Genomic DNA, 27,771 nt, shown 5'->3' on the forward strand with positions numbered 1-27,771 from the left:
ATCTGAAGGATCATGTGACACTAAATAATTCTGCTTTGGCATCATAGGAATACATTTGAAAATATATTAAAATAGAAAACATTTCCTATTTCAACAACATTAAAAAAATTGCACTGTCCCCAAATGTTTAAACGATAATTTCTAACCTTAATCAAATAAACACGTGTGACATTGAAGATTTCACCTGCTTTCTACTAAACATCATATTGTTTTGCTTCCATTGAAGCACAAGATGAAACTTGTTACATTTTCAGTTTAACGTTTCATTCAAATTGTTATCCTAATAGTATAATTTGTAATTTAAAAAAAACATTAAAGAATTTTCATTAGTTATATCAGACATTTTGGCCATAGTATATAAACATATTTTTATTGTTGGAAAAAACAAAAAAAAACTATCTATATCCCCAACATATTCAGTATTCATTTTTGCAGAAGTAGTATTTTCCAAATCTTTCAGAAATTGCGTTCGGCAATGATTTTGCCAGCAGGAATGACAAGGTTAGCATTGGACTTTTACATGCACTGCCTCTGACCCTCCTTAAAGTTATTGTTTATATAAACTTTGATCCTAGTTTGATTTTGTAGCTGTTTATAAACTCAGCAAAAAAAGAAACGTCCCTTTTTCAGGACTGTGTATTTCAACAATAATGTTGTACAAATCCAAATAACTTTACAGATCTTAATTTTAAAGGGTTTAAACAATGTTTTTCATGCATGTTCAATTAACCATAATCAATTAATTAACATGCACCTGTGGAATGGTCGTGAAGACCTTAACAGCTTACAGAGAGTAGGCATTTAAGGTCACAGTTCTAAAAACGCAGGACACTAAAGAAACTTGTCTCCCGACTGTGAAAAACACCCAAAGAAAGATGCCCAAGGTCCCTGCTCATCTGCGTGAACGTGCATTAGGCATGCTGCAGGGAGGCATGAGGACTGCTGATGTGGCCAGGGCAATAAATTGCCATGTCCGCACTGTGAGATGCCTAAGACAGCACTACAGGGAGACAGGAAGGACATCTGATCATCCTCGCAGTGGAAGACCACGTGTAACAACACCTGCACAGGATCGGTACACCCGAATATCACACCTGCGTGACAGGTACAGGATGGCCACAACAACTGCCCGAGTCACACCAGGAACACACAATCCCTCCATCAGTGCTCAGACTGTCCGCAATAGGCTGAGAGAGGCTGGACTGAGGGTTTGTAGGCCTGTTGTAAGGCAGGTCCTTACCAGACATCACCAGCAACAACGCCGCCTATGGGCACAAACCCACCTTCGCTGGACCAGACAGGAGTGGCAAAAAGCGCTCTTCACTGATGAGTCACGGTTTTGTCTCACCAGGGGTGATGGACGGATTCTTGTTTATCGTCGAAGGAATGAGCATTACACCGTGGCCTGTACCCTGGAGCGGGATCGATTTGGAGGTGGGGGGTCCGTCATGGTCTGGGGCGGTATATCACATCACCATCGGACTGAGCTTGTTGTCATTGCAGGCAATCTCAATGCCTTGCGGTAGACATCCTCCTCCCTCATGTGGTACCCTTTATGCATGCTCATCCGGACATGATCCTCCAGCAGGACAATGCCACCAGCCATTCTGCTCGTTCTGTGCGTGAGTTTCTGCATGGCAGCAATGTCAGTCTTCTGGCATGGCCAGCGAAGAGCCCGGATCTCAATCCCATTGAGCACGTCTGGGACCTGTTGGATCGCAGGGTGAGGGCTAGAGCCATTCCCCCCAGAAATGTCCAGGAACTTGCGAGTGCCTTGGTGGAAGAGTGGGGTAACATCTCACAGCAAGAACTGACAAATCTGGTCCAGTCCATGAGGAGGAGATGCCCTGCAGTACTTCAAGCAGCTGGTGGCCACACCAGATACTGACTGGTACTTTTGATTTTGAGCCTCCCTTCATTCAGGGACATATTATTCCATTTCTGTTAGTCACATGTCTGTGAAACATTTTTAGTTTATATCTTATGGTGTTGACTCTTTTAGTGTTCATACAAATATTTACACACATTAAGTTTACTGAAAGTAAAAACAGTTGAAAGTCAGAGGACGTTTCTTTTTTTGCTGAGTTTATGACCCAGCATTGATAAAGCTCATATATGGTCAAGATAAATAGTGATACTGCAGCAGGATCAACTCTGTTCTGTACCTTAACATTTAAAATGAACAACACTGGTATAATGATGTCCTTTAAAACTCAAAAATTTCTTTCTTTCTTTCTTTCTTTCTTTCTTTCTTTCTTTCTTTCTTTCTTTCTTTCTTTCTTTCTTTCTTTCTTTCTTCTCTCTCTCTCTCTCTCTCTCTCTCTCTCTCTCTCTCTCTCTCTCTCTCTCTCTCTCTCTCTCTCTCTCTCTCTCTCTCTCTCTCTCTCTCTCTCTCTCTCTCTCTCTCTCTCTAATCATCTTTATCTGTCTCTCTATCCATAAAAAGGAAAGGAAAAAATAAAAGCACTCTCTTAATTGTTTAAATGGGTGGTGGGAGGGATGGAATGGTCATTGTTTGATGTAATTGGTGTGCGGGGCTGGGATGGGGAGGTGGGCAGGGTTTATTTTGATGGTTCCACTCCCTCATGGGTTTGACTTGGCTCTGAGGGGCATGTGGACTGCTGCTTGTGACTGTGGTACAGAAAAGCCTGTGTCTATTTTAGGCCTTTACTGTAGCTTTCACCCTGCGTGAGGGTCTGTGAGCCAGCCTGCTCTGCCCCCCATATCTGCAGGCTTCGTCCTGCAGCTGTGAGGAGAGGAGCTTTGCCCCTCCCCTGTGAGTACTCGTCAGAGACACACTCTCTCTCTCTTACTCTCTTGTACCGATCTGTCATCCCCCCTCCCCTTCACCAGTCAGTTGCCTTAGGCCTCTTACCCTCTCTAGAGCTTCTTCTCTAGCTCAATAGACTTCTTTTGGTTTGTTTAGCCAAACACTGATGTTTTACACTGTACTGTTAGAAATGCACATGAATACCTTCATCTTCAATTGCCATTGTCTTATGCTCTCTTTCGTTTTTTTTTGTTGGGGGATATTTTGTGCACCCACAACACCAAGCACAGGCTTTGTGCTTCATTTTGCTGCAGTTGAACAGATAAACTAATTGTTCCCACCAACATCAGGCAGAATATTTTGCTGTTGCTTTAAATGCTGATAATACAATGCAAGCACACTTAAATCTTTTAAGATGCACGTAGCCTTAATTTGCAGACACATACCTTAACAGCAAACCGAAATAAATTTGGACATTGACTACGTTTACATGCACCCTCATAAATGTGATTATAATGGGATTTTGGCAATGTTGCGAATAAACTTCACCTCATGTAAACACAATACATAGATCAAACTAATGCGATTAAACTCATAATCTTGGTAACCATAATTGCTTTAAACTATGTGGCGTACGCCGATGTTAATCGCAATAAGCAGGCATTTAAACACCTTGGGTCTCATTCATGAAACACGAGCAGAACAAATTTTTGTGTAAATCGTGTGTAAAGTGGTTCTGGCGTAAATTTTCGGATTCATTAAAATGTTCGTATTTTCCAAATGTTAGTTGGTACACAAGAAATCTACACCTGCTCCCAGCCACGCGTAAATAGTAGGGCTGTCAACTTTAGTCGTTTAGTCGACTAATCGGTCGATGCCGTCTTGGTCGACTGACATTCTTATTGGTCGACCGGTTTTGATTTTTTTTTTTTTTTTTTTTTTTACCAATAGAAAGAAATTTTCAATGATTTACTCATTGATTTGTATTCCTTTATAAGCAGTTATATATTACTGTATTCTAAATATAATTAGCCTATGGTTTATCCCCAACTTTAAATGCTTTAATTTAGGCTATTTTGTAACAGCGCCACAGTTTAGCACACACACATAGAACACTCGGTGGCTGGCTGCGCTGCTGCTTCGTGCTCAGTAAGGGATATAGGTAGTTTAGCTGTATTCATTCAGTTAGAACGCTACTTGTTTTGGTTTTTATACATTATATGTTTTTATCTCGATGCGGCGTGGACGCACTCGGGAAAAAAAGAGCGCGTCGCACCGCGACCGCGTTGCTTCCATCATGAGCGCGCACAACCCCCCCTACATTTGAAATCGAACTTGAGCGCGCAAAAGACGTGAGCAGTCCCTTTAACGGCTTTATCATGCTGACTCAATAGATTGTGTTTTCTTGATATGTTTTTGTTTTTATTTGTACACTTGAAGTATTTGAAAATAGCCTAAATAATGTAACAAAACGAAAATAAACCTATATGCGGTCCTACAATACAGCCTATTATTATTAGGATTGTTTTTTAGGCTCTCTGGGTTTTTTGTGTGTTTGTTTTAAAACGCCTAGATCGGCTGGACAAAAGTTAACCCATAGCTTTGAAAGTAAAGAAGAATATACAGCCTGTATAAACGAGAGCTTTTGTTAGGATGTTTCATTATGTGGCAGATAGCAGTTATATTTTTTATAGCGTGTGGTGTGGTCAGGTGCGCGATTATGACTGTTACTATAGACCTAGGACAGTGCTCCTCACTTTTTGCAGTTAAAAAAAATCACTTAATTTTCAAAGAATTGTATTATTATTATTATAGTTTTATGTATTTTTGATGTTTTTTCGTTTTGTTGTTTTATAAATGCTCTATGACAATTGTTAAAAAAAATGTTCAATCAAAGCATCGCGTCTTTTTTTTCTTTTTTTTTTAGTCGACTAATCGTTGCGCAGGACAAGACTTTGGTCGACTAAGGATTTCTTTGGTTGACTACAGCCCTAGTAAATAGTGCGCTTAACACCCGAACGTTTTGCTCATTAATAAGGCTGCATTTTAATTCACCTTAATCGGGTACATATTTGCACAGCATTTTGAAAAAAATATTATATACAGTAATTACATACGTTTATGAGAGCCAGTAATAGCATCTGCAATGGTGGTCCTTCTCCAGTTTGAATACTATTTTTCCGAAGTGAACTAATTCGTTTTTTGCTCTCAAGCTTAATGTCGAACCATTTTCTTCTCACTTCTGGGATTGTTCGACTAACAGATGAAACTCCATTAACTGCATCTGTAATATGCTGCCAAGCTTCCTTTTTTTTTAGGACCCGATACGCCACTATGTACGCTTCAAAATAAAATGTGGCGTTTTGAATGAACTTCTGATAATAAAACTTCAATTTCTGCATCTGAGAAGATTTTTTTTCATTCGCATTCATGTCATAATATGATGCCCATATATAGTTGTCAGTTGGATTTAATGGGCGGGATTTATGGTAATTGAGAATGAACGTGCACGCGCACCCCATTTACTACTGATTGGAATTCATTAACACACACACACATTTCACTATCACATCTGACGTTTACGAAGTATTTGTGAATCAGTTTTCGGGAAGGTCTCTTTACGCGCAAATCACTCGCATATTTACTTGTATATTTACGAAAGTTTCATGAATGAGACCCATTAATTGCACTATCACCTCTCTGACCAAAGTGTACATGTGCTCGGAAGTACACGATTGACGCGTGTTGTTCACACAACTTCATGAATGAACTCCATGACATTATTCCAGAGTTTTTCCTCCACTCTGAATCGAATCGGTGCAGAGAATGCGAATGCAACGTAGGCAACCCCAGTTACAGCAGCATTGCTATGTTCATCACGGTCCCGAATAATATACAATACGTCCATAGAAATGTGTTTTACATTTGACGCAAGTAGATTAAAACAGTGGCCAGTAACACACCTACTGTACGTGAGTTCATCATTTGTGCAATGCATTGGGGTATGTGAAGAATGGCAGTAAAAATAACCACACTTCTTGGCTAATAATCAGAATAATGAGAATTGCATGTAAACGGGAGTGAATAGATTTGCTCATGTCATGTAAACATCTTACTGCTATTAAGTTCTTAATCTGATTATTGTAATAAAAAAAAATAAAAAATCTCATTATTGGTGCACATGTAAACGTAGTCACTGTTGTGCTAATCTCGTTTACTAAGATTTTGTCATATAACACAATCTTGCCGGCATAGTACTTGCATGGCATGCCTTTCAACTACATCACAGCGGTGGTATAATTCACTGCCCATGCTGTGAAAAACAGTCATTTACCTAACGTAAATAACAGTTTTTGTCATTTGACTGCAGTTATGTAACTGGATAGTGGTTCTTTTTAACTTAAGACTCTTTTCTCAAGATGTTTATCTCATTTAGCTTCCACTCGATCCATAAAATATTGTTTCATTCTGTGAGGATAGGGCTAAATATTCAAGAAGTAAAGCTACATTGGTTTTAGAGTCCTGTTATAGATGAAAAACTGCTTAATGCATTAGCTAAAAAGGCCTTATTGACTGCTGTGGCCACTTTAAGATGTGCTTATGGCTCTTTTACCTAATATATATAAAATAAGTGCCTAGTGGATCTGCAATGGTTTCCTGACATTAGATAGTAATCGCTGTTAATGATGCTGGGCATTCCTGAGGGGGAACTTGTAGTCCATATCACGATGCTGGTGTATGAGATTGGTGTGACATGTCCTGATATGCTGCAACAAGAGGCTAGCATATTATACTAATATTATACATTTTAAACCGAAACAATCAGGCCATAAGCATATTTTACAGAGGTCCACAGCACTTATCTGAAGTGTGGAGTTTCTTTAGGGAACATTTGTAGTTATAGAGTCATTAGACCTGCTGAAAGTGCTCTTAGTTGCTATGACAATATCACTTCCAAGACTAATCTGGAACACCTCTTTTTCCCAGGGTTCACTGCCATCACAGTAACCAACCCGATCTGGCTTATAAAGACTCGATTGCAGCTTGATGCCAGGTAAGTAATACTATTCGTTTGGTTTGAAGTTTTTGAAAGAAGTCTCTTATGCTCACCAAGGCTGCATTCTTTGAGCAAAAATACAGAAAACTGTAATATTTTGCAATATTGTTACAATTTAAAACAAAATCTTTCGTAAGATTATAAATGTCTTTACTTTCACTTTTGATCAATTTAATGCATCTTTGCTGAATAGAAGTATTAATGTTTTTTGGGAGGGTATTTTTTATCCTTTGAACGGTACTCTGTTTACTCTTCAATGAGAATTTCTAGCTAGCATGCTTGTTTTCTTGCATTTCAGAACGACACTCATTGAGACAGATATTTTAGGGGACATTAAAGGAAGAAATATTATAACCAGATTTCTGACATTTATCAAATGTTTCTCTTTTTTAGGAACCGTGGAGAACGGCGCATGAGTGCATTTGAGTGTGTCCGGCGTGTCTATCGTTCAGATGGGTTACGGGGATTCTACAGGGGCATGTCCGCTTCTTATGCTGGCATATCAGAGACTGTCATTCACTTTGTCATCTATGAAAGCATTAAACGCAAACTAATTGAGTCCAAGGCCAACTCTAACATGGATGACGAAGATGAATCTGTAAAAGACGCTTCAGACTTTGTTGGAATGATGCTGGCTGCTGCCACATCCAAGACCTGTGCCACTTCAATTGCATATCCTCATGGTGAGTGCTGACTTATTTACTTTTTGTTCTTGATGGTTATGTTAATATTTGTTACGTTTATGGGTTTGGAGCTGGCATGTTAAGTGCCGTTTACATGACAACGTTTTCAACTAAAAGCGGAAGACTTTTTATGCGGGTTTTTTTGCTCAAATTGGCATTACAGTGAATATTTCTGGCTTTGTGAAGATGGAATTTACCCAGACGACAAAGTAATAATACAGTTTTATTATCAAGATCAACATCCTTAGAATGAAAATCGGACAAAACAATGATAGATTATGTAATTTGTGTCTATAGGCATGTGCGTTCGGCTCGAGTGCACTGTGGTTAAAGAATGCATTTGTGCGCATCACAAAGTGACATCGCCAACTACCTGTCTGGCATGCATAATACAGCGTTATTAGTCGTTTTGTGGATCCATGTGACCGGGGATGGTTTTGATAATGTTGTCATCTGTACAAAGGAAAAAACTTTTCCATTTTTAGCACATCATTATTGTGTAAACGTACCCTTAGTTTGCTGGCATTTGGTTAATTCTTTAACAGTCATTTTGACCCTCAATCCATTAAATCCTTGAAATCCTGACTTGCGACCTATTTTCAAAGATAAGCCTACCTTCATTCTCCATCAGTTAATTTTTTTTCTCGTTTATTTTCTTTTTAGATTTAAAATGTACCAATTAAAAGGCACTGGAAAATGTTGTCATGTAATGAAAAAAAAGTCCAATAATTTAAGACCAGGGACTTTTCCCCCCATTTAAACTAGAACCGAAAAAAAGAGGAAATCTAAAAGAAGTTATGTTGTAAAATGAAGGAATATTATTCTGTAAGAGTACTATTCTGTATAGCTGACCAAATACAAGTAAATTTGTACAATTTTCTTAAATGTATACATTTTTCAGTTAGATTTTTCACTTAATTTATTTGTATAATATAACTTACTATATGTTTATGATGTAATTTAGAATGAAAGAGTTTGTTTATTAAATAAAAATGCAGAAATAAAAGCACTTTTTTGTAGCATCAGACTTTTGAACTCCACTGTATGTCATCTTCCTAAGTTTTTTTTTTCCTCTGCCAAAAACTGTTTGGTCTTTCTCTTTCTCCCATGACAGAGGTTATTCGTACCAGACTACGTGAGGAGGGCAGCAAGTATCGTTCGTTCTTTCAAACTCTAAATATGGTGGTCCGGGAGGAGGGTTACAAAGCACTGTACCGAGGCCTCACCACTCATCTGGTCCGACAGATCCCTAACACTGCTATCATGATGTGCACCTATGAGCTGGTGGTCTACCTGCTCAATGGTTAACAAATGGAGAGAGACCAGGAGAGAGAGGGAGAGAGAGAGAGAGAGAGAGAGACGAACAGGGTGAGAAAGCGAAAGCTAGATGGAGACCAAGAGAGTGATTGTCCCTGGCTTTTACACCAAAGGAAGCAGAACAAATCCTAGAAACGCATTTTTAACCCGGACCCCCAAAGGGGGCTGTAGTCTCCGAGAACAAGAAGGTTTTGAGCCTGTCAGACTGGAGAGCGTTTCAAAAAAGAAAGACCGATGGCGAACAGACACGCTGCTAAAGCAGTCTGTCCATTTGAAATGTTTTAAGAGAGGTCCTTTTTGAAAGGACAATCAGAGAGGGGAATGCTTGAAGAAAATGCAAAAGCCTGAATTGGCAGAATTCCTTCACATTCAAGAAAAGAAAAATCCTCCTTTCACAGCCATTTCATTTCAAAAATCCTTTTATCTGAGCCATTTCTTTATAAAAAAGAAAAAGAAAAACAAGCCTGTCAAGATCTGAAGTGACTGAAGGTCTTTTGAAGGAAAGTAAAAAGAAAAAAGCACAAGAAAGAGTTTTCAGATGTGGCACAATAGCACTACTGTAAAGGATGTTCTTCTTTTTTTAGTGCTCCATTTCGTAAAGATGATGCTTTGCCTTTCAAGCATTCTCCTCTAGATGTCACCTTCCACTCTTTCCAAACTTGTCCACGCACAAGAGACCATTTGCTGTTGTTAAATTGACGGTCACGTGATACGTGGCCCCTCATGTGCTTCAAACTGAAGTGTTTCTTCATTAGGTTCATGTTAAGTTTAACCATACTTACTTTGTGTGTGTTTTCAATGATCATACCGTTGTCCTAATATCAGTATACTATATGCTCTGGGTGGTATTTTTGAATTGGGAGATGGTGTCCTGCTTGCATCACTGGGCCTTTTTTAATTGAGATGGAGCGTTCTCGAATTTATCACCTCGGTCCACTGCTGCAAAGCCTCTACTTGAATCCCAGGTGTCGGCGAGAGCCAGAGATAAATTTGCCGAAGGCTAAATGGTAGTGGCTAATGCTAACCCTGAGCATGTTGCCTACAAACAACATGCCACGTTGTGACGACATTATTCGTCGTATGGCAATAGTCATTTTTCCACTTCTGAGTGGGAATACAAGCTGCAGAATTGTCACACCCTCTGGATTCCTCTAACAGTGGCTTCTAACTGAGCGTATAATATATGCACTTTGTGGCCTGTCTGGGCTTGCGCAAACTTTTTTTCTTTTCTTTTTTTTTTTCTCTGTTTGGGACAATTTTAATCTTGTATTGTAAAACATAGGATTACTATGTAAGCAAGACAGTGTTTTGCTGAACAATTCCCTTTGGAAGTTATTGTACAGTTCAGTGTACTAAACTTTAGTGAAGGATATTCTTGTATGTGTATATACTGTATGTATGCATATCAAATATCCAGTGTTCATAACTTAAGTCCTCTGATTATGCAGTAGTATTATTTGAATGACTGCATTTGTTTGATAGATCTATCACAAAAGGATATTGTGAAACTCGTCTTGTTGAATGTTTTTTTTTTTATATATATATATACATTTTTTTTAATCACTCCTCATTCTGGCCCTGGACTCGTTGCTTGAAATGGAGTCACAATTTTTTTTTTCCAAGTGTTTTCATCTCGCTTGTTTGTTTACATTACTGTTGTATGTACTTTCACACCCTCATGATATGAAGGAACTTAAACTCTCCATGTTAGACATTATCCACATAATTTCCAGACAGTTATTTACCAGTACGTGGGCTTAAAATGATAATTAAGGTAATTATATTAAGCCTCATGTTGGTAGATCCCTTAAAGAGCCTCTAGGGTTTCTGTAAGTATCTTAATAACAGTAGCATCTTAGTAACAGTATTTGTTTTTCTAACAACAAAAACATGGTTTTGGTTCCATCATTCATAATCAGAAGTGAAGTGTGTTTTCACATACAAGTGTTTTCATGCATTTCAGTGTCTTCTCTGTCCAGTTCAAGTCCATTTTCAAGTCATCAATATGTGTAATGCTGATGAAGCTCTGGAGTTCTGTAATGATTATCACCACACACACACACACACACAGCATCATCCAATATTATGCAGTTAGCGCTGGACTCTCGTCACAGCTAATAATCTCGCCGATAATCTCAGCGATTGCGCTATTTGGTTAACAAAAAGCATTTGTTTTCGGGAAAACAAAAGTTTTTTCAGGCGTGATGTTTAGTGTAATTAGAATAGTTAGACTATCGTTGATGGATTAGTAAAATAGTTGTGTTGTTTCTAAAGATGTAATGCCCTTGTGTTAGAAAGTGATCAAACATCCATGTATGATGCTTTAAGTTTGCATTCAACAAATGCTCTTGTAACTTCACAGTCTCATAGAGACTTTAATGGCATTATAAAGAGATTCAAAAAGGCATTTTTAAAAAGTGATGTCGGAATATTCAGTTGTCAGTTTTGGACTGAATGGACAGATGTGAACATACTATTAACTGAGCCTAACCGATTGACAGAAATATTGAACATGACACTCTAGATTAATCATTTCAATCTCCATTTCACATTTAATGGCATATTCGGCAATTTCGTGTATGGTGTCTGTATTGCGCAGTCTAACATGACCAACACTAACAAATTGTATGTCAACGCCTGTTGTTTCATTTCAGTTTTCCTTTTTTTTTAAGTCTAGTTTTCATGGTAAAGGTGGCCTATTCTTTGCTGGTTATGTGATTTATCATACCTCTTTTTTTTGTACAAACAGTCAATAAAAACAATGCAAACCCCATGTTGTCTTTAGTCTCTTTTTAATAGACCAAAATAAAACAAATGTTGGACTCTTTGGTATCTGCTGAAGCTCCCTGTAAAATTGATTACTTCTAAGGACATACAAATCACAATTTTTATGTAAATGTCTATCTATAATTAAAAAAAAAAGCCATGACATGAATTTTAATATGTTCATTAAGGAACGCCAGTGGGCGGGGCCTGTGGTGCGTTGATGTAACTATTCGTCAATGTCTTCAGACCTTTTTACAGTCTATGATCCAGACATGCAAATGTATTTACCCGTGTGAAGCCACAAATCCGAGCCGTTTTGGAGCCTTAAATGCTTTGTTTATAGTGAGGAGGACGTTTTAAGCTATGAAACAGGCAGGATGTTTTAATGGTACAAAGACCTCTTATATGACAAAATATCATTATTCATTCTTCGGTGTCACTTGATCCTTTAGAAATCATTGCTGTTTTGGTGCTTAAGAAACATTTCTTATTATCAATGTTGCAAACAGCTGAGCTGCTTAATATATTTTTTTGAAATCGTGATACATTTCTTTCATGGTCCTTCGATGAATAGAAAATTCCAAATAAGTCTTCATTTGAAATATAACTCTTTTGTAACATTGAAATTGTATTCTCCGTCACTTTAGATCAATTTATCGTATCCTTACTGAATGAAAATATTAATTTCCTTAAAAAAATTACTGACCCAAACTTGAGAATGGTAGTGTCTGTGTAAAAACAAAGAGAATGTTGTTCAGTTGTCTTTGGTGCTTCTGTGTGCTGCCAGAGGATGGCAGCAAAGCCTAAATATAAAAGAAGTTGACCATAACCACATCACCATGGTCAAAGCTGCTACAAATCAGTTCACAGCGCAGTTAAAAACGCCCTTGTTGAACCTCTGAGTCAACTGAAATTAGATGTACATGGGAAAAAACACTCCAATACCCTACAAATAAAAACCTTGAGTTGCCACAGCAGACTGGCAAACAGCTATGCAAACATGATTGTGTGTGTGTGTGTGTGTGTGTGTGTGTGTGTGTGTGTGTGTGTGTGTGTGTGTGTGTGTGTGTGTGTGTGTGTGTGTGTGTGTGTGCGCGTGTGTGTGCGCGTGTGTGTGTAGGCTACTACCCCCACAAGGATAAACTGAGGGATATAAATACAGTTTGTACAGTATAAAAATCATTGTCTATGGAAAGTCCCCATAAAACATGAAAACCAAACTGTGTTGAGTAGAACAGAGTGAGGGAGAGGAAGTGCATGTGGAAGCTGCTGCTTCAGACCATTTCATTATGTGGCTTATGATCATATAGGCCTACTCTTATATATGTGTGTGTGTGTGTGTGTGTGTGTGTGTGTGTGTGTGTGTGTGTGGGCTTTAAATACACAGACAATTATTTTTTTTTTTTTTTTTTTTTTTATTTATTTCAAGCAAAATAGTGTGACAACAGAAAAGATACACAATAATAACAAATTATACACGTATGCTTGAAAATGGAGTGGGAAGAAGTAAAACTTATTAAACCCCACCCCAATCTATAAAAGAATTTATACAAACAAATAAAGGCTGCTTCCTTCAGCAATAATCTCAAAGAGAAAATAATATAAAAAAAAAATAAAAAAAAAGAATAATAATAGTAATAATAATACCTCATTTAGAAACAGTGGTTGCACGGGTCAAAACCATACATTCATACCATACATATTAATAATATACAGATAATTCCACAGGTAACAATGATTATCCACAGGTAACAAAGATTATCAAATACCAACAATGGTAGACGAAATACCACAAGGGTACATAACAATGATTATCAAATACCAACAATGGTAGATGGAATACTACAAGAGTACATAATGACGAACAACTACCAACAATGGTAGATGGAATACCACAAGGGTAAATAAATAACAACTAATCCAACAATCCACACAACATGAAACAATCAAACCTCATTGTCATTGTAATGGAACCAGACCTTTCGTTTGTAAAGACGTTTGAAATTGTGAATGCCTTGACACTGCTTTAATTCAAGCCCCAGATTATTCCACAAAGTAACCCCACAAACAGACATAGAAAAACTCCTCCTGGTGGAACCCGCCATTGGGAGCACAAAGTTTCCAAATCCTCTCAAACTGTACGACTGCTCCTTATGAGAAAACATATTTTGAATGTTCACAGGTAATAAATAGTGATACGCTTTGAACATGAACTGTGCATTATATAATTTTACAAGATCCTTCATTTTTAATAGCTTAGATTTGAGAAAGAGAGGATTTGTGTGTTCGAAATAGGCGGCCTTGTGTATAATTCGTATCGCTCTTTTCTGTGACTGTATTAAAAAAGTGAAAAAAGTGACTGTATTACATTTTTGTAATTATTGCCCCATACCTCTACACAGTAGGTTAGATATGGCTGTATTAAAGCACAATACAGGGTATGGAGTGCATTATAATCAAGGATATGCTTAACTCTACTTATTATGGCAAGGCTTTTGGAGACTTTAGTTGTTATATGTCTGATGTGGGCGTTCCAACTTAGCTTGTTGTCTATCGTTACACCTAAAAATTTAATTTCCTGAACATTTTCAATGTGTACTCCATCTATCTCAACCATTTTCTGCGAATCAGCTTGATACTTTCCAAAAAACATCACTTTGGATTTATCTAGGTTTAATGATAATTTATTACTTTCCATCCATTTTTTAAATTTACTTAGTTCTTTGTTTATAACGCTAATCAGTCGCTCCAAACTATCGTTACTATAGAAAATATTTGTATCATCAGCGTACAATACACATTTAACCAATTGAGAAACATTGAAAATATCATCAATATATAAATTAAATAATTTGGGGCCCAATACTGACCCCTGCGGGACACCACAAGCAATGTCAAGACATCCAGAAGAAAACTCACCCATTTGAACAAACTGTACTCTGTCGCTCAGATAACTTTTCACCCATTTCCCAGCAACTCCCCGTATTCCATATCGTTCTAATTTCTTAAGTAATATATCATGATTAATGGTATCAAAAGCTTTTTTGAAATCTATAAAAATTCCTATTGCATGTTTTTTGTTTGTTAGAGCCTTCGATATTTCTTCTGTGGCGTCAATTATGGCCATCGAAGTAGATCTGTTGGGTCTGAACCCATATTGTCCTTCATTAATTAGCTTATGCTTATATGTAAAAATTTCCAACCGTTTGTCAAAAACCTTTTCAAGGATTTTTGAAAACTGGGGAAGGAGAGAAATGGGTCTGTAATTAGTAAAGTGATTCCTATTTCCATTTTTGAACAATGGTATAACCTTAGCAATTTTCATTTTTCTTGGCACACAGCCGTTTTTAAGCGACAGGTTACAGATATGTGTTAGAGGCTTTATGATACTATTAATTGTCTTTTTTATTAGTACCATATCGATGGAGTGACAGTCTTTAGATAACTTGTTTTTGGATTTTTGAACAATATTCATTATTTCACACTCACTGACAGGAGAGAGGAAAATAGTACAGTCATTTCTTTCAGTGTTCAACTTCAATTCATGGTTAGGAATTTTAGCTGCTAAATCAGGACCAACATTTACAAAGAAATTATTGAAATCATTTACTAATTTATTCATATCAATGTTTTCTCCATTAGAGTCAACAAAATATTCTGGATAATCCGTTATATTCGATCCTTGCTTAATAACACTATTTAATACTGCCCAGGTTCTTTTTATGTTAGATTTATTAGCAATTAATAGTTTTTCATAATAATGTTTTTTCGCCATTCTCATTATCGTTGTCAATTTATTTTTGTACAGCTTGTATCTGTCCTCAGCTTCTTTGGTTTTCGATTTAACAAACAATTTATAAAGGTTATTTTTTTTCTTACATGCATTCTGCAGGCCTTTTGAAATCCAAGGGCATTTTAGATTTTTTTTTTTTTTTTTTTTTTTTTTTTTTTTGGAACAGTTTCAATGGAACTGTAAAATATGCACAAAAAAAAGACAAACTATGAAATAGGCCTATGCCATTTATGATCCGTCCACTTATGAGAACATTCAGTATGACAGCTCTTCAATTCTTCTATCAATTCACTGAAAATCATCCATTTAGTTCATAATTTTTTGATTTCAACTTTCTTTCTTCCACAAAAAGGTCTATTAAAGGGATACTCCACCCAAAAATGTACTCCACCTCAAGTTGTTGATGAACTCCACCCCAAAATGAAAATACTGTCATCATTTACTCACCCTTAAGTTGTTGCAAACCTGTATGAGTTTCTTTCTTCTGCTGAACACAAAGGAAGATATTTTGAAGAACGATTGGAACTTTGGCACCATTGACTAGCTATAGTATTTTTTTTCTATGTAAGTCAATGGTGCCAAACAACTGTTTGGTTCCAATCATTCTTCAAAATATCATCCTTTGTGTTCAGCAGAAGAAAGAAACTCATACAGGTTTGCAACAACTTAAGGGTGAGTAAATGATGACAGAATTTTCATTTTGGGGTGGAGTTCATTTTCATGGTCGGACACCAGAACAGTAAATGTGGTGGTCACTCAAAGCCAGACTAGGCTACTTTAAAGGTTTGCCCACAGTTCACCATCTAAAAGTAACATATGGCATGCTGTGTGTGTGTAATAATAATAATAATAATAAATTATTGCAGCAGACATGTATATTATTTAACTGTCCAGTTTATTTGTATTCATGCAAAATAACTATTAATTAATTATTTGTTAAATTATTTATAAAAACATATGTATAATTTAGTAACTAAGAAGGTCAGTAAAGTAAGTTACTCTAGTCCAGCGCGTGGTAGTTGTTTCTTTTATCTTTTGACTGCGTAGAGTTCGCTCGTGCACGTGGTTTGTGTAGACGCTGTAAGTGCACGTGATTTCTCATTAACAAAATAAATAGAAATGGAATATTTTCTTCTGTGTTGTGTTTGGGTTAAGTATTATTCTCATCGTCGTTGTGAAATATTACAACCACCGTTGTAATTTTAGGAAATTGCTGGAATTTACTCCAGTTCTCCCACGTGCACAGAGCCCAGCAAACACAAAAACGTTGCAAAAACGTTTTTTTCACGTCGTGAAAAAGTTGTCACAACGTTTTTATCCGACGTATTTAATACGACAGATGTCGGGTTTTTTAGACGTTATAAATAGGCTACTTATTTTCACAACGTGGTTGAAACATTTTTTAACGGTATAAATACGTATTTTCACAACGTGGTTGAAACATTTTCTTAACGTTATAAATACGTATTTTCACAACGTGGTTGAAACATTTTCTTAACGTTATAAATACGTATTTTCACAACGTGGTTGAAACATTTTTTTAACGTTGCTTCGACGATATGCGTCACCCCTGAGAACATGTTAATCAAAACCTGAGATGTTTGCATCCTTGGATGTAGTCTACAAGCGTTTGTAGCAGCAGACTATGTTCTGCAACTGCTGCTACGTCCGTCTTCCAAGATTCCAGTGTGAAGAGTAATCGATCCAGTGGGCTATAAACTCATCTTTAACACAATTCTTTCTGGGACCCGTTAAAAACATAGAGAAATCACTGGACACAAAACATAAAAGGTAAGCAAATTCTTTAGAATTTATTGATTAATAACACAATATGATTGATATATTACTAATTTTAGAATAAATAATGCTACAGTATATAGTGTATATATATATATATATATATATATATATATATATATATATATATATATATATATATATTAGGGGTGGAACGGTACACAGTCACAGTTCGGTTCATAACTCGGTTCAGACGTCACGGTTCGGTACGATTTCGGTACAGTGGAGGGAAAAGCAAAACAAAAATGCAGAAGGCATTGTATTATTAAAATAAGTTTTATTAATAAAGTCATAGAACCAGTTTATTTGTAGTGCACTGACAATAGTTTAATATAATTAGTTTATTAATTAAATTAATAAAAAGACAAAAAGACCTTGCAATATGTTTGGTAATTGTACCTAAATTAATTTAAAATTAATTTGCTATATTTCAGATCACTATATTTGTTTTCCTTAATTTTAATTAACATTATTAATTAACAATGTAACATTATTCTAATCTGAATTATAAATAATTGATTTCTGTAAAATAATACTACCATTAAAAACACATTCGATTTTCTTTTTTAATCAATGTAGAATGTGTAAGATTAGTGCTCTGAGGACAAGAAATGAAAACCAATGCAATATGACGAATGTCCAAAAGATGGGACCCACAGACTGTTTTGAAATGGAGTTGGATAAATATGTTTTGCTTTTAAAACAGTGTGTGTGATTTTGGTTGGGTGACAGTTGTAGGTTTCAGTTTGACAAGAGTTTACAGTGTGACAAAAGCACAATGTTGTGTTTTATTGCGAGTGTACACAAATATAAGTAAACACTTCACACACAGTTCGATCGCGCCCGCGCATCTCTCTCTCTCTCTCTCTCTCGCGCGCACACACTCCAGCATTGCAATCTTGACATAATTTGCGGGTATCTCCAGTTAACTAGCAGAGCATTTATTTAGTTCGCTATTAAGTAAGAGATCTGTTGTTTTTGAAATCAAGCTGAGCGCGCTCGTGTCCGCTGCTATCAGTGTCATGGATACAGTGTTCTCTGTGGCTCGCGCAGTCTTCACTCGGACGCGCTCTTCAATCTATCGCCGTTTTGGAGACTCCGGTAAAATCTCAAAAATAAAATGCACACAAACGTGATGAACATATTCGGTTTTGATGAGAGAGAGAAAAAACTATACGAGTGCGGTTTAGAACCCGTAACCTCTGACAGACACGCTTGGCAAAAGATCTACAGACCATTAAGAACTCAAACATATTCTGCGGATCGATGCATTTATTCACGGGTTGAGCAGAGAGGCTGCACAGTTTGACCAGCGGGCGGCAAGAACTTGCAATGTATAACTATTTATCAGACCGGCCCTCGCAGCCTCGAAACACTACCGAACCACCGGTAAAAGTCCCGACTCACCCGATTGCCACTCCGCCCGTGCACGCCATAAAAAAAAATATGAATCGATTTTTGGAATTCTATGAATCGATTCTGAATCGGTAAAGATTGAATCGCGATTCAAATGTGAATCGATTTTTTTGCACACCCCTACTAGCCCTATGCCCAAAAAGACCAGCCATTTGTGCCCATTTCTCATATTTTTATCACATCCTTTATCAAAATGGTTATATTAATTTTTATAAGTTAATAAAGAGCCTATAAATTACATGAAAAATAGCACTATTATCCAAAGAGGTTTTTAAGGGATCATGTGTTGTCTTGTAGACACAATCCAATGCAATGCAATAGATTTTTTCTATTAATACATAAAATATAAATAATTAAATTTTTACATTGTTCATTTTCATTAACTCAAACTTACATAACTTTTTTTCTGTTTTACTTTCATAATTTATTTCACTTCTACAATAATCTGGCAAATGTCTTCTTTAAAACAAGACCAACCATAGGTCTATATTCCAAAGCATTCTTGACTTACAACCATTTAAGTTTGGATAGTGATTTTCATGTCTATGCGAAAATAATAGAATTTTTATTTTATTTAAAATAAAATAAAATAAAACAACCAAACAAACAAAAAACTTGACAAAAATAGTCTTTGAGAATCACTTATTATAAATTAAAATCCACAACCTGAAAAAAATAGGCAAATATGTGCAAAAACAACTAGAATTCACAAGCCTTTCTACAGAGGCTGTAAATCCATCTAGTGGTTAAAATATGATATTGCATGATAATTATGCTCACTACATCCACCAGATGGCTCCAATGTGATTTAAAAGAATGTTTTCTATAGGCCAAGGATCCACTTTAACCTGAAATACAGCATTAATTAAAAAATAATAAAAATAATATATATATATAAATTTTCTATTATATTCAATGGGAAAAAATTGATCATAATTATTGCCTAAATATTAATTATTTTCATAAAATTATCTCAAAACACCAACAACAAAAAAAGAGAGAAAAAATATTATTGAACAAAAATGAATTTCATTGATTTTACTGAAATAAAATAAACATTGATTTCAGGGGTCCGGTCACTTTTGACCGCGAAGGTCCTGAGTGTGACTGGAAAACGAAGAACCCCACACGAATGACGACGCATTTAGACGTCCAGGGACGCGCAGAAGAAACGTGGAGTTCACGGTCAGATGACGTCGAAGACGTCCGTTCAATCATTTTGGAACTATTTTTCAACCATGACGGGACGTGCCGATCGGACGTCTTTTCAACGGTCATTAAACCTCCAAATGTTTAGAGTAAGCATTCACATATCACCTCTAAGTCCTTTTGACACTTGATAATCATCCATGCCTACAGCGGTCTCGTCTAGGCTACTCGGTCAATGAAGAATCGCTTTGATTTTAAAATGTTATTATATTTTATACACAAACAGATCGTAGGCTACCATTGGAGATTTGGCATGGTTGTATTATAGGCCTACTGACGTGACGTTTCTTTTAAAACCTATTTCAATACGTTATTTTAACACCTAAATAAAACGTCTCGCCAAAGTTGGAATTTGGTCGGGTTTTGTTTTCGTAGTAGACAGACGTGATATTTACGTTTTTTGACTACCCAAAGAAAACATACCTGGTTGGTATTTTCACAACGTTTCTAAAACGTTTTATTTTGGTACATTATTATTATATTTTTTAGGTGTGGTTTCTTAAACGTTTTTAAAACGTTGCACTGCAACATTACCTAATTGCAACCAAAAAACAACGTTGTGAAATGTTGTAAAAACGTTACGTGTTTGCTGGGTATTTTCACAACGTTTCTAAAACGTTTTATTTTGGTTACATTATTTTTTTATATTTAGGTGTGGTTTATTAAACGTTTTTAAAACGTTGCACTGCAACATTACCTATTAGCAACCAAAAAACAACGTTGTGAAACGTTGTAAAAACGTTACGTGTTTGCTGGGAGTGCATCCTTATCACAATTTTGCCTTATCACGCATACAGGCCTCGTATAGTTCGAACAGATCCATTCCTCCCGTCATGTTATCTATTTGGCTTCTTCTTTCCCATCTGCATCGGTTGGATGACTATCGAGTTCTTGTGAAAATGCAAATGTATTTCCCTCCAGGAGAATGTGACGCTGGTGGGATTTCACTGGGATTGAGGGGGATTCCTCGCGTTCATTTTTTACTTTGTTCATTTTTTGTCATTCAAGTTATGTTGGGAGTCAGCTGCTTCAGAGTGAGGTAAGAGCCTTTACTAGTTTCTTTCTGAGAAAAGGCTCGTCTTCAAATTCTATCTATCTATCTATCTATCTATCTATCTATCTATCTATCTATCTATCTATCTATCTATCTATCTATCTATCTATCTATCTATCTATCTATCTATATATCTATCTATCTAGGGTCAGCTGATGTTCTGTGAAATCTGGCTCCCCAAATAGGCCTACAGCCCATTGTTTTATAATGATAACTATTGTCACTTTAGTACTTGAGCGGACCCACTAACTGTCAGACTTTCCAGAAATGAAAGTGAGCACAAATAGGCTTATTATGTTTTCAGAGCTGACGTACCCCATCTCCCTAAACTTTAAGTGTAACAAAAGCTTTTCCTGCACATAGGTTTATCTTGGACCAGATACACCTCGCAAAGCCCTGATATAGAACACCATAATATATACAAACTGATCTGAATGAGCCATGTGAACTAATTTGACTTTTGACCTGTAACCCTGATTGATGTATAATGTGATGTGGTCATAGCTTTAGGAGGGGGACATGTTGTCTTTTTGAAGGTCTGCATTGAGCTCAGCTGTTCTGGGGTCCTTAGGGATGAGGCCAGATGCCACGCTAAGCCCGTTTTAATTTGGATAATTTGATGTGGGTCTCTGTGAGACTGACGGATGCGCTGTCAGAAGGGGTGGAGGGAAGCTGCACCATTGTGACAGTGCCCATTTGTCTGTCTGCCTGAACAGCCAGAGTAGACACTACTCGAGTCCGGCTATATTAGGACAGCTGGTTACATTAGAGTGTGTTTCTCTTATCTTTCATTTGGTTTTTGTTTTTTTACATTTCTCACCTTGGCCTTTTGAAACGTTTGTTTAGATAGAGAAGGATAGTGCAGAGAGGACAGGAAATGATGGAGATGAATGGAAATGTTATGAGCCAGGTTTGAACTTGCGCCACTTACATGAGCACCAGGGCTCAACATGTCCGAGCTTGTGCCAGGGTTATTAATTTAAATAATACAATTCATAATAATTTTATAATGATATACATTTTCATGAAACTAAAACTCCAACAAAATAAATGTAAAAAATGTTAAAAAAAAAAAAAAAAGTACATTATTATATTATAATTATACATAATTACATTTATTATGTTGGAATTTTAGTTTCATGAAAATGTATTTTAGTTCCAGTTAGGTGTTAGGTTTTATTTTAATTTCAGGTATCAAAAATATTTTCATCTAGTTTTAGTTTTCTTGAGCAATGATATGCGCTAACAGCTATGGGCCATGAATCCAAAGATCATTTTCAGTTCTGCTAGACAAAACCTGTTCCTTTTAATCTAAGTCTGTTCTTTGATTAAAGTCTGAATTTAATCTAAAGTCCTATTTAATCTAAGTCTGTTCATTGTTCCCATCTTTCTTTTCTTGTAGCGCACATTGTCGGTTATCCAAGTACATATTAGCGAACATTCCTCTTTTTGTCTCATACTTTCGTTAAGGTTTCACACTTGCGCCGATTTGCTTTCAGTCCTTTATCCTTCACGCTTGCACTCTTTTTTTTTCCTTTCATCCTTTTCTCCCTTAGGGAGTAATAAAATAGAATTATATGGACATATTCAGAAAAGAGACTGACAGATGGGCTCTCAATATAAAGTGTCTCTCTCTCTCTCTCTCTCTCTCTCTCTCTCTCTCTCTCTCTCTCTCTCTCTCTCTCTCTCTCTCTCTCTCTCTCTCTCTCTCTCTCTCTCTCTCTCTCTCTCTTTCTCTCTCTCCAGTAAAGCAAAGCAGAACGCATAAAAGGGTCTCTGAATTACACACTGGTTGGAAAATGATACTGCTGGCTCTTCTTTCCTTCCGGCAGTGCTAAATATGTTTGAGGCGTAACGGCAGAGCAGGATGGATGAGAGGATGGCTAGTCTTTGTGATGAAAACAAAGCGATCGCCTTGTCTGTTCTGCGCTTCTCAGATCGTATGTTACGGCATTGTTGCACATGTGTTTTACATAGGTGCGTATGTAGTACCTAACAATGCAGCAGGCTCTCTTTATGAAACATTCAACCATGCCAGCCAAAAGGGCTGATTTTTTTTAAAATTTGCTTCACTCTTTCTCTCTCTGGTTTTAGCCCTCTGTGCTTTTTTCAGCTCTCTGTTTTCCCTCATCAAACAGGCATAGTTTGAGCTACCGCTGTCAGGCACAGTGGGGGATGCAGACTCAGCAAGAGCCCACGGCACCACACAGCCCTCAGCACATGCACATTTGCCTTCCAATCCCACCCATCCAGTATCACAAACAACGCCATTCAGCATTCTGCTGGCTCACCCTCTGGGAGCCGAATGCTGACATACATTGTGGTTCCTGACACTTGAAAAGTGCCAAGCACAGAACAGACCACGTCTGACAGAGCCTGTCCACATCCACCACGACATGGCACAGACTCACCTGAACTATGTTTAAATCACTGCGTCTTCCCTAAAGGGAGCAAGTCACCTTGGGAATAGATCTGATTTGTTCTGTTGTTTATTGTATGTTGGTGAGCTTATCTATCTATGTAATCATTAGTGCACTGTAACATTCGATCTACTACCTGAGTCAATGTGCCAAATAATCGTGTAATAATTGACTTTCTAAATTTCCAGTGGTCATATATTATTAATTTTTCCCCCCTAAAGTCCACTTGTGAAGTTAGTCAAGGTTTCTCGCACCAAAAATAGTTTTTGGTTTCGTTTTATTGTTGCCTACTTCCACCATGCAAGGGCCATATTGGACAAGGTGGTCCAAGCTCATAATTTCCATCGTCTAGTCTATAGTTAATGTGCCATTTTTGCTACTGTACCTTTTAGAGATGCACAATATATTGGGTATATGGGTAATCTGCTGTTATTTTTTATTTAGAATTTATTGATATCATTCAGTGTTGGATATGTTTTTGCTTTTATCAGATATTTAATTGCGCAAAATAATTATACACACATGTACTATTATGTAAACACAAACTTTTATTTTGGATGTGATTAATCGTTGCCCAGCCTTAAAAAAAATATATTCATTTTTACTCTGAACTTTATACTTTTGGGATTACTAAATTCTTGACTGATTTTAGTGTTTTATGTTATGTTTTTACTTTATTTAGACAAAATAATAATTCAATATTGGCTATTTATTGGTAATTGGCCAAAACATGAAAATAATTATTGGCCAGAATATTAGTATTGTGCAACCTTACCTTTTCAGCTGCTATTGTGCGTAAAATGTGAAATGAGCAACAGTTATTATTCTCAGTTTGTGTGTCTGGATTAAATGAAGTTTAATTTAGAGGGGCACACTTATCTTAAGTTATATGCAGCCCTGGAATAATAGTGACTTTGCAGATGTTTAGTAATTATAGCATATCTCCTACTTCCTCCTTATTACCTTGCCATGGCTGAACACCACATAGGTGGTGTTTACTTGTAAATGTGGTCAATCTTTTGTTAAGGTGTATTCATATTGTATTCATAATTGCAATGCCATAAAGTCACAGATTTCAGAACAAGATTATTTCAAAACAAAAACTAATTGTTTATCATTACCCCTTAATTGTTGTTCATTTATTACTTTAAGTTCAATGAGGGCAGATGTTCGACGATGTGGTCTTATTTACATTTAGATGACAGTGGGGGATGACGTTTTACTGTTGGTGTCCAGATAAATATTGTTTAGTGTGATATACTGCATGTTGTAAACTAGTGAGTCAGTGTGTTGGTTTAGGAGAGGCTAAATTAAGATGTGTTTGTGTGATAACTGTTGAATGAGATGTGTGTGTGTGTAGACCTGTTTCAATCTTCTATTTTTAGAGTATGTGATACCCTTGCGATTCCTGAGCTTTCTTTCTGTCAAATAAAGAGAGCTAAGCAATTTGCTACAAGGTCACAAGTGATTGCTTGTCTTGTTGATGGCTTACTTTTCAGATGTCTTTATATGTGCGTTTTTGTCTGTTTGTGTTATTGACTGCTCCAATTTATGTAATTGTTGGCGGGTCTTGATTTTATTTCAATAAATGTGTGTCTTGTGCATTTGAGAGTTTGTTGTTCTGTGTAATTGAGCTGCACTTACGTCACTTGTGTATACAGCATCAGAGTGATATCACGCACAGGAAGCCGCTGCACTAAGAGAAGGCATTAATCATTAACAATGCTGTGAGCAGAGTTCACCAAACACAGCACAGCCCCCTTCCTCTTATTTATTTATTCATTCATTTTTCTTCACATTTGGTGAAACAAAACTGGGTCAAAACCCCTTTTGCCTGTATGCCAAGACCGACTGATTTGTTGTGCAGATCTTTTTGCAGTTACTCAAATTAGAAATCTCAAGGTATTGTCTTGTTTTGAGTCACTATAAACTGGGTCTACTTCAGATATTTGCCACTGAGGCTCTTGTCAGACTCTTATTATGTATTTACTGACTGACCAAGGTGAATTTGACTCCTAAATTTTTCACTTTTTTATGCGAGGGTAAGAAGGATTACAACCTCTACCCATCATTTAGAGCAAATATATAAATAAATAAAGTGGTACAAGAGGTACAGAAGGTAGTGTCCTATCATGTAATCTGAAATGAACCAGTCTCTTCAAAACAATGTACAAATGTGTTCATTCAAATGCACCTGCAAACAGCAGCAGATCATTTGTGGTGGTAAATATGCTGTTGTGATTCAGATTCAAGCTATTTTCATAATAGCCTAAATCATATGCCAAATTAAACTTGGAATAATAGGAACAAGTTCAATGGAAGTCACTGCACAGATACAATTAGTATCTACACGCACTAATGGTTGTCAGGGATGTGGAGGAGTATTTGGATGTGACAGTGATTATCGATCATGAAAAGGATGATCGACTCCATCCATCCACTTTTTGATGCCATCATTCAGTGATTTCCCCGAACACAGAAAATGAGAGAATGATCGCGGCATTTGTTTGTGCAGATAGCTTTGCTGGATCTTGGCTTACAGTACGCTGCACCTCATATGTCTCTGACTAATTCAGGCAGCACCTATTGATTTCAGGCTGGGTCACCTTTAGCAACATGCTACTGTGCTTCAGGGAAGTAAGAGAGAAGATAGCTGTCAGTTTGTGTGAATATCAAGCAAGTAAAAGAGATTGTGAGGAGAGCTCGAGATAGATATATGGAGAGAGAATTTCAAAGCTATTGAAAGAAAGGAAAGAGCAGGATTTCACGCTCCGTTCCCCTCGCGTACAAACATTTCCTGTTACTTTAAGTCACTGAATTAATTTGAATGAAGTATTGATGCCCCTATGAGTAAAATATATTACGTAGTGCTCATTAAAAAAACACAAAGTAGAGTCAGTTCAGTCAGTGGAGTTCAATGCTTTATCTACGCTAATATCCTATGTAGTAGTAGGTGGGTGCAAACAGGAGCATTATTATTCACCATCTCAAAAGAACATTTCAGGCTGTGTCATACATTCCATCACTGAATAACCCTCATCAAGTCCTTTTCACCTGGAGAAGATGTGGGAAATAACCTGGAGAATTACGATTATAATGGTTATCTGCTAGCCACCTTGCTAGTTCATGTGTAAAATGGTATCTTAGATATTGATCAGGCATTTACAGTACAGTTCTCAAGGTGGTATTTGATACATTCAACAATGTGATGAACCCAGACTTGGGAAGGAATAGGATACTTGAAATTACGTAATGTAATTTAAAAAGGTTACTGTATTCTGTTACAGTTAGATAAATAAATGTGACATGGGAAACTGCAGCACTTTGTCAATTGTTCTTTTTGTCCACTTTTCTGTCAATGGACATGGATTTACACACTCTCTGTCTGTAATATCACTCTTTGAAAATGAACTGTGACTTTGCAGGTATGTTGTTTCCGGAGTATTATTCTTTCTCCTGTACAAGTTTAATGAATAACTTTAAGAAAGCCATTAATTTGATATTTTTCAAGAAAAGTATACACCCTGGCTCTGAAAGTCACTTTAAGAAAGCCATTAATTTGATATTTTTCAAGAAAAGTATACACCCTGGCTCTGTGGTGCCCTGTTTTTTGACCGGCAACACTGAGAGTGTTAACATGCGCAATCGTACACCGGTTATGCTTAATAGCCCAACAATGTGTCATGTAAACGTCTTGTTGATACCAAAACCAAGAATGCCCCAGATGGAAATTGTTGTCTGGATTTGTCTGAGCTGTTTTTTTTTTTTGTTTCATTGTACTCATTAAGCCAGTGACATTTGTTTAGAGGCAGCCACTAGTGAGGCAGATTTCCTCAAGACAAGACGACCTTTACTTAAATTAAAAGTAATTAAATTATATTAATTTCATATTAGAAAATGGGTTCTGACATATTTCCTGAGTGAATTCTGTAATGTGCTACTGTTCAAAAGTTTGGGAGTCTCATGTTTAAAAGAAGTCTCATGTTTACCATGGCTGCATTTTTGATAAAAAAAACTGTGAAAAATCTAATATTGTGACATATTGTTGCAATTTAAATAATATAATATAATTTAATATATTTTAAAATGTAATTTATTCCTGGGATGCAACACTGAATTTTCAGCATCATTACTCCAGTCTTCAGTGTCACAAGATCCTTTATATTTTAATGAAAGTTTTGACCAATTTAATGCGTCTTTGCTGCATAAAAAATCCTACTAACCACAAACATCTGACCGGTAGTGTTCATTTTTAAAGAAGACCTCCCTAATGACTAAACTTAAAAAATCTTGTCCAAATGTCCTTTTGTGCTAAATTTACGTTGCTTTTTACAAGTGCTGTGGCCCTTTGACAGAGACATTTCAGCATTTATACTGCTTTTGACACCTCTTGAGTGTATAATGCACAGCAAAAATAGTAAACTCTGACAATGGGGGGACAAGAGGTTAGAAACACAGCTATCAAGCTGCCACAAAACCTGCATTTTTC

The 27,771-nt window shown here is 36.6% G+C and overlaps 1 protein-coding gene across 1 annotated transcript; it reads left to right on the forward strand.

The window, feature by feature from the left end:
* The first annotated feature begins 1,573 nt into the window (after positions 1-1,573).
* slc25a36a (solute carrier family 25 member 36a) lies at positions 1,574-9,211 on the forward strand. The gene is made up of 5 exons (XM_056241157.1): positions 1,574-1,723; positions 2,677-2,776; positions 6,758-6,824; positions 7,221-7,510; positions 8,625-9,211. Exons 1-5 carry the CDS (start codon positions 1,574-1,576, stop codon positions 8,816-8,818), a joined length of 801 nt encoding a protein of 266 aa, XP_056097132.1. The 3' UTR covers positions 8,819-9,211.
* The last annotated feature ends 18,560 nt before the right edge of the window (positions 9,212-27,771 follow it).

Source organism: Rhinichthys klamathensis, unplaced genomic scaffold (genome assembly GCF_029890125.1).
Source record: "Rhinichthys klamathensis goyatoka isolate OS25496 unplaced genomic scaffold, OSU_Roscu_1.1 h1tg000631l_1, whole genome shotgun sequence".
Taxonomy (NCBI): Eukaryota; Metazoa; Chordata; class Actinopteri; order Cypriniformes; family Leuciscidae; genus Rhinichthys; species Rhinichthys klamathensis.